We start from the raw sequence: 8,375 nt of genomic DNA, 5'->3' as shown, positions 1-8,375 counted from the left end.
ACTAGTGGGAAATGCCATAGAGGATAGGAACAGGGGACATATCAGAGAACAGCAGGGAGGTGAGCTATGACTTTGGGGTGGGTCACATCTGTGTTTGAATCTTTGGCCACTTATCTGCTGTGTGACCTTGAGCGAGTCTCTTCACTTCTCTGGGCTTTGGTTTCTCATCAGGAACAAAGGCTGCTGATGCCCCTCCTTTAGGGGTACTGTGGAGAGAGAATGTTCATCTATTCAACAAATATAGGTTGAGTATCTCCTTCTATTCAGAGAAACAACTTGCCCAAGGTAACCCAGATGGGCAGTGTGTGTGGGATTTGAACTCAGATCTGACTGGTTCTCTGGATCTGGCTGATGGTGGGAGGTGGGGGTAAGTCCTAGTCTTGTTCCTCTTGGTTCATCCCCAGAAGTTGGGAGCGGTGATCTGCCTGATGCAGGCAAAACACCTGTAGATCTCCCCACGGTGATGGGGGAGGGATCTTCTGCACAGAGAAAGACACAAAGTTTGATGACACAAAGGAGATCATTCAAAGGGATGAACCATTCAGCAGGGCATTCCGTCGTCCCCATTGAGCCCCTCTGACTCCCTGAACCTCATCCTCCTCACTGAATTTCCCTTCTTCTCCCTCTGTGAGCCTCTAGCACCAATGCACCCACTAAACCCCTCTCCCCTCACTGAGCCCCTCCCTCACTGAGCCCCTCCCCTCGCCCTGCCCTGAGCCTCCGCTACTCCCGTCACTGAACACCCTCCCCCTCACTCCCTCCTTCAAAGTCCTCCTCCCTTACCCTTCACTGAGCTTGACGCCCCCTCATGGACCTCACCGTCCTCTCTGAGCCCCTTCTGAGCTGCCTCTCAGGAGCCGAGCTGTCTCGCCCACGAATCCCAATCACTCAATCTAAGGCACTTAAAAGCACTTAGAGAACATGATGCGGGGGTGGGGCGGGGTGGTGTGGGGGTGGGGTGTGCTCCAACGTCCTCCTTCTCCTCCACATCAAGCCAGTGCAGCGCCCCCATCAGCCTCCTCTTCAGCCTGGGGCGGTAATCACACTGGCCACACTTTCGGCAGGTCCCCTGAGCCCACGGTCTGCTGCAGTTCTTCCCAATTGGTCTCAGCTGGTTGCTGGCCCTCCAGCCCCTGCCACCGCCCAACACAGAGCCCTTTCATTTCTGATGGCACTTTCAAGTGGATGGCAGTGTCATGTTGTCTGGGTCAATGTTTGGAGGGGGTATGGCAAGATCACTTCCGCTGTGGGAAAAATGGCTAGAGCTGAGTTCTATCGTTTTGCCAGTATGACTAAAGTCCCAGTTAAGCAGCGTCCCCTCAATGACAGTGAGAAGACCCAGGTATCTGAGTTCCCGGAGGGCATGCATGGATGAGCTTGTCCCTTTCGGCGGTCCAGATTGAGCCACGGACCTTGGGCAAGGCTCCACTACACCTTCTGGGTCTGTTTCCCGCTGTGTGTTAGGTGTGGGGACACCTACTGGGAGGAGCAGACAGGAGCAGGGGCTTGGAAAGAATTGTGCCCACTGCGGGGTGGGGATCCCCTGGGGGGCCACCGAGATTTGCGAAAGCCGTGCCAAGCTCAGCAGCAGTGCTGAGGTTTGTTCTGCAAGTGAAGGGCTTGCCTGGTGAGGAACCAACACTGCCAGATCCCCACTAGGAGGCCAGTCGCCCCTCTGTGTTAACCTCTCCATGGCCGCAGGGAGATTGGAGAAGGTGGTCCTGGTGAAGTTTGCGGCCCAGGAGACCAGGTAGAGCCGATTCAGCCAAGGGGCAGCGTTTGGTATGTGCAAGGAGACAAGCCTCCTGAGTTGTGTCTCAGGCTTTCACTGTCACATAGTGTGGCTTCAGGCAAAAGCCTACCACAGGTGGGGACTGGAGTCCATGATTTATAAGCACTAGCTACTAGAGCTTATGACTCAGGGGCCAGGCTAGAGAAGATGCGGTCCCCTTTCCACCCAAAATTTGGAGGAGGTGGATAGGGACTGGATGCCCTAGCAGAGCAGCCTGGGTCGAAGGACCAGGGAGCTAAAGGGTTTGGGCAGTGTCCTGACGGGGCGGGGCAGGGGAGGAGGGTTCAGGGCATGCTAGTCTTTGATTGGCTGTGCTGCCCTTCGCTCCGCCCCATGGTCTATAAGACGCACCCGCGGCTGCCTTGGCGCTAGTGTGGGAGCTACGGCCGCGTCTCTCTCTGTTTTGAGGCCTCCATCCTTCCCAGCGTGGGGGACAGCCGGCCAGACCCGCGGACCTACTGCTGCGGACCGCCGGGGGGCGGGGGATGCCGGGCTGCCGCATCAGCGCCTGCGGCCCGGGGGCCCAGGAAGGGTCGGCGGAACCGGGGTCCCCATCGCCGCCGCCCGGGGAGCGCCTATTCTCCCCTCAGCCCCCGTCCCCAACTCCGACCTTGACCCCGACCCCGGCTCAGGCCTCACCGCAGCCCGAAGTGGCCCAGGAGTCGGCGGGCTCGGCCGAGGGGCAGGAGCTGCCGCGCTGGCGCCAGGGCGCTAGCGGGGGCGCGGGGCGCACCGGGCCAGCAGGGGGCGCGGGCGGCGGCCCGGTCGCGGCGGCGGCGGCGGCGGCGGCGGCGGCGGCAGGGGGCCGTGCGCTTGAGCTGGCCGAAGCGCGGCGGCGACTGCTGGAGGTGGAGGGCCGCCGGCGCCTGGTGTCGGAGCTGGAGAGCCGCGTGCTGCAGCTGCACTGCGTCTTCCTGGCGGCCGAGCTGCGCCTGGCGCACCGCGCCGAGAGCCTGGGCCGCCTGGGCGGCGGCGTGGCGCAGGCCGAGCTCTATCTGGCGGCGCACGGGTCACGCCTCAAGAAGGGCTCGCGCCGCGGCCGTCGCGGCCGCCCGCCCGCGCTGCTTGCCTCTGCGCTGGGTCTGGGCGGCTGCGTGCCCTGGGGCGCCGGGCGCCTGCGGCGGGGCCACTGCCCCGAGCCCGATTCGCCCTTCCGCCGGAGCCCGCCCCGCGGCCCCGCCTCCCCCCAGCGCTGACCTCAGCGCCGGGACCTCTGGCCACCCCGACAGGCCATCGCCGAGGTGCCGACCGACGGATTGTGGACGCCGGCTGGATGGACGGCGTCACCGACGCGGATGGACAGATTGCCCGACCCCAGGAGGAGACAGTCGGGGGGCCGAGGGCCCAGTAAAGAAGGCTAAACTGAGGTGCGGTCTTAGCGGCTGGTGTATCTGTGGGGCGGGGCGGGGCGGGGCGGGGCGGTGCAAGGCTCCAGACCTTAGGGCTTCTGGAGTCCGCTGGGTCCTTAATAAAGCTGTCCGCTTTCTGTTGCCGCCACTCCCAGACCTCCGGCGGAATGAGGTAGTAGCACCAAGTCCCCATTATAGAGTTGGACAAATGGAGGCTGCTCAGATCCCAGAAGGGGTTTGCCAGCAAACTTTTACCTGTTGGAGCCTCCTGCACTGACGCAGCACCCCACCCTCACCTTCCACCAGCGCTGCATTTCCTGGGTCCCTTGGGGCTGTAAGAAGAGTCTTGCCCTTGAGGCTGCTGCTTTCTGGCACTACCCTCCGGGAGCCCAGAATAATGAGGCCCCGGGATGGGGTGGGGGCTGGCACAGCGATGTACCTCTGAGTTCTCTTCTCCTAAGCGCCTGTTTCCCATTCGGGGAGATGGAATCCCAGAGAGGCTATGGATTTGCTCCCATCATACTTATACTTAGGACCTTCCACTTCTAGGAGACAGGTCTTTTCTCAGGCCCTCATGCAGCTTCGCTAAGAGTACAGTCTGACTCAGATGACCAGGGTGGGGTGTTTGGTGACTGCCTGAAGCTTTGCCGGCTCTCCTAGGGGCTCCCTCCCAACCTGTCACTAAGATGGCTCTGCCAGGGATGGAGCCAGGTGACATCCTCTAACAGGCCCCAGGGGGGCAGGTATGTCATTGGCTTCTAGATTCTAGAAAGTGGGGCCTTAAAGGGCCAGACCCGAAATGAGATCTGCTTCTCTTCCTTTCCACATGCCCTTCAGGCCCCCCGTTCCCCTGCCCCACTCAGCTGTGAATGGCCTGGCTGCTGCTTTGCTGCTCACTGGCTGAGTTGACTGCAGCCTCACTTATCAGTCTGTGATGTGGGTATCTTCACCTCTTGGAAGGGTTGTAGTGAGGTTAACACAGGGCAGAGGTCTATCTTTTTCCATAAATCATGGAAGAATGTTTTATTCTCTTATATCACACCTAGAAACAGGCACTGCTTTTGCTGACCGAGCCTAGGAGCTGATTTAAAGTCCTCATTTTACGGAGTGGCAAGGTCAGCTAGGGACAGAACTAGGTCCTAGGCCTGTGTGTGTCCTTCTCGCAGTTTCTGTCTGCTGTCCAGGGGCAGGGGCTAGATAGAACTGGTGTCAGCTTGTCTGCCGTGTGACCTAGAACAACTCTGCCCTGTCTTTGGGCCAGTTTCCTCAGTCCTCTGAATGTAGCTGTCCCTCCTCATGTCAGGGCTTAGGAATGGCGAGAAGAGTGTAGAATGAGATAATTAAGAGTCACAGGATTCTGGTGTAATCCCAGAGTCCTCAGGGTCAGGTGTACTGCTCTGAAAGGCAGAGACCCAGGGGCCCTCACCTGTCCTTCTCCCAGCTAACTCTTCCTCTCCCCAGACCAAACTTTTTGCCTGGTTTCTCAGCTAACAGCCAGGACTTCCTGAACCCATTCTTAGCTGGGGAAGGGAAGTCCAGGAGGAGGTCTCACAGACTCTGAGAGCTTGTGGACTGGGAGAGCAGTGAGGTGCCCTGGCATCCTCTGGCCTCCCCAGAGAGAGAGGACCTTCCAAAGCTACTTGGGTCATTTGGGATCTAGAGGCCCAGAAAGGACAAGGACTCCCTGGAGGTGACACAGTGAGGAGCTCAGGCTTCAGTGCTGGGCTGCAGCCAGGACTGATTGTTTTCTGGGTTGCATGGGAGAGGGACACTTGGTCCAGAGAAGCTTTTAGCTAATGGTGTAAAGTGCTCTGTGTCACCACAATTTTGCCTTTCTCGGGGATTTATTGGTAATCAGCTTTGTCCTGATTTTGGTGTGGGGGGGCGGGGTGGGTAGGGAATTAGAGATGGCTCTTGCTGGAGATAGTGGTATATGTAGGAAATGGAGATTGGTCCTAGTGTCACAGGCAGCTCTGTCCCCTCCCTCCACTTCCAGATGTCCCACGCTTCTCACTAAGGGCCTCGGCCAGGGCACACAGTGTTCAGTGACTTGAACCCCAGCTCTTGGTTCAGTGCTCTCTCCACTACTCCTCAGCCAGTTAATAAAAGTCACCTTCCCACCACTGTCTGGCCCACCCAGGGCCCCTCTAGAAGGCTTCATATTCTCCTCAATCAACAAACATTGATCTCTGCTCAGTCCCGGGGCTCAAGAAGTAGCCCTGAATCAGAGGGTCTCTGTTTCCGAGGACTCGTGTCTCTCAGCCCTCTTCTAGGCAGCCTGCCCTGGCCATGTTGGAGGGCTGTTTTTAGGCCTTCACAAGTAACTATAGCCCCTGGTTATATACTGCATCCCCACCCTGAATGGCTTCCTGAACACTTTCTAGATGGCCCAGCATTCTAGCCCTGGGGACGGGACTGAGTACAGGGGATCCTGGGGGATCTGTGCCCTGAGGACATTGATTGCCACCAGTGCATCTGGAATGTCAGCTGAGGGAAGTGAGGGGCTGGAAGACCAGTTCAGGGTTTTAGTCAGGCCCTGCCCCTCCCGTGGATGAGCCCTTTCGCTCTCTTGGCTGGTCCCTGACAAGTGAGGCGCCTCTGGGCGGCGCCACCAGAGGGCAGTGTGGGCTGCTTCTCCGGGCGTGCGGGCAAGGCCCGGAGCAGGGTGGGAACCCACAGTGTCCCCGCCTCCAGCCAGCCTCTTCCCTTGTTACCCAGGCTTCTCAGGCTTTGAGCTTTAAAGGTCTGGCAGAATGTGTGGGTACTGGTGGTCACTTAGAGAAGGGGCGGCCTCTGACCTCAGAGGGAAGGACCATCAGGAAAGACTTTCTTGGAGAGAGAGGTTGCCCCTGTTGGCTGTCACCGTCTGAGTAAAAGCCCAGAGTAGTTTCACTCCTCCCAGATTTGTTACCCTGATAATTGATCAGAACACCCCATCCTGCCGCCGCCCCCGCCGCCACCTGGGAATCAAGGTGGCTTCCTAGAGATTAGGCTGAAGCGACAATTCACAGCTAAAGTGCTCCAGGCCTGCAGTGGGCAGTCTCTAGGAGGTTCCCTTCGCCTAACAGCCAGGTCCCTGGAGAAAAACCCAGGGTCCCAGTCTTCTCCGAGCTGAAGGAGAAGCAGAGCCTTTACCTCCTCCCATGCTTTACAGCCAGCACGGGAGGAGGTATTTGGGAAAGCTGGGAGATCCCCAGCCTGTTTCTTCCCACATTAGACCTTGACTGCACGCTGGCTAGGAGTGATGGGGGAAGGGACTCCTTGGTTGTGGCACAATATATTAACCACCACCTCTATGCCAGGCACTGTGCTAAGCACTTGACACCCATTATCTCTTTCAGTCCTCCCAGCTACTCTGCAAAGTAGGAGTTAGCCCCGTTTCCACAGATGAGGAAACTGAGGGTCGGGGGGGGCAGGTGGCTTGCCCAAGGACATAGAACCTCTGAGTGGGGGACACCTTAAACATTAGGCTATGTGGCTTTTCATTTATCAGGCTAATGAGGGTTTCTGAACTCTCACCCTTTGAGTCTGGGTACAGTGAACCCTGGTCCTTGGTTCTGGGGAGGGATGTGATCAGACATTGGAGGGGTGGCTTCTGCCACCCCTCCAAGGTCTGGGCACACCCCCAGAGGCTGGCTCCCCTGCTTGGTTGTCTGGGCTTTGGGGGTAAGTCAGGCTGAGTCAGCACACCTGGCTTCAGGCAAGGGCAGGCCAAGGATGCTCAGGGCCTGGGCTTGCCTTGGAGGCTGCCTCCTCTCCCTGCGTACGTGGGCTGGCGTGTTTGGTGCCAAGGAGAGCAAAGAGCCTGGGATGGCAGAGGAAGAGGGTGACAGTCTCCATGGTGGGGCAGAAAGTGTCCCGTCTTAGAATTAGACAGACCTGGGATTTAGTCCTGACCTGGAGCTTCTCAGCTGGGAGACCTTGGGCAAATGACTTCCCTTCCCTGAGCCAGTTTCGTGTGTGTGTGTGTGTGTGTGTGTGTGTGTGTCTGTGTGTGTGTCTGTGTGTGTGTGTCTGTGTGTGTGTGTTTTATGGGGAGTTAGGGAAGAGATTATTTCTGAGTATTAAATGAGAGGTCACACTAAGTGCCTAGCACATAGAGGAGGTCTGTAAATGTTCGGTGGAGCCAACCTACCTAGCCCAGGAGGAGCTGCCAGGACAGAGCCCCCAGGCAGTGTGGGCCTTTGCTTCTCCAGAGCATCGCCATATCAGGCATCCCTGGAACAGTCCCCCTTCTCCCCCCCATGACAGTCCCTGAGGAGCTCCATAAGGGAAGAGGTGGAGGAGGGGGCAGGCTTTTTATCCCAGGAACATTCCATTCCAGCTGCTCAGACCAGTGGGGATCCCAGCCAAGGACAGAGGCCCGAGGGAGCTCACCCCAGGAGCCACCACCCCTTCCAGGGTAGGAGCGAGTGGAGCCTGATTCCAAAATATTGCCCCTGCACCTTCTCTCCACAATGGCCCCTCTAAAGGAAGTAGATGTCGAAGGGTTTGGGTGGGGCTGGGTGGCTATGGGAGAGACAGTTAAAGCTCTTGAAATTATTCTTTCCAGCTCCTCCCAGCGCCTCAGAGCCTCGACTCGATCTGACTCCTGGATTCTGCGCCTTCCCTGGGCACCTCCTTCAGGAAGACTCCTCTCATTGACCCTACACAAGCATGGCACTCTCCTCACTTCACAGTGGCAAGGGGCTGGATTCTGGGGAAGTTGCCGATACTATGAACTTCTCTATATATGCTGCATTTGACTTTGGCTTACACTGTACAACTGAAGATGTTACGACAAGTCCTTGAGACGCAGTCAGATCGTTTAAGAGTGCAGCAAAGCTTTCCAATGTGAAAGGGAAAAGGATCTCTTTTAGAAATGTCATCATTCTTTAACAAGTCACAGTGCAGCTGGGGTCCCCATTTTGGTAGATGCTGTTGCTTCTCAGTCTAACAGCACCAGGAGGCCTGTTTGAGGGGAAACATTGCTGTGAGCAATCCCTCAGTCCCCCTCATTCACCGTCCTTGCCCTCTCCAGGTGGGCACGTGCCTGCGGCCCCTCAGAAAGGTAATGGGCTGCTGGCTCCCGGGGGACACACCTGTTTCTCAGGAAGAGGCGTTGGCAACATAATTCTAAGTTTTAAATGAAAAAAGGGAGCACATTTATTCAAATATCCTGATGGTAGAGGGAAGGGGGCCACGCTGACTCACACAGAACCCAGAACTTGTAGAGTTCCGCAAAATGAACGCAT

General features: G+C 57.6%; 1 protein-coding gene across 1 annotated transcript; it reads left to right on the top strand.

Annotated features, from left to right (window-relative positions):
- Positions 1 to 2,177: 2,177 nt before the first annotated feature.
- On the top strand, positions 2,178 to 8,375 carry TRNP1 (TMF1 regulated nuclear protein 1). The gene is made up of 2 exons (XM_082662465.1): positions 2,178 to 3,159; positions 7,694 to 8,375. The coding sequence occupies exon 1, from the start codon at positions 2,278 to 2,280 to the stop codon at positions 2,986 to 2,988; it is 711 nt and encodes a 236-aa protein (XP_082518591.1). The 5' UTR covers positions 2,178 to 2,277; the 3' UTR covers positions 2,989 to 3,159; positions 7,694 to 8,375.

The sequence above is a fragment of the Grampus griseus genome (assembly GCF_964374135.1).
Source record: "Grampus griseus genome assembly, chromosome: 1".
NCBI lineage: Eukaryota > Metazoa > Chordata > Mammalia > Artiodactyla > Delphinidae > Grampus > Grampus griseus.
This window is presented reverse-complemented; position numbering and strand designations above follow the sequence as displayed.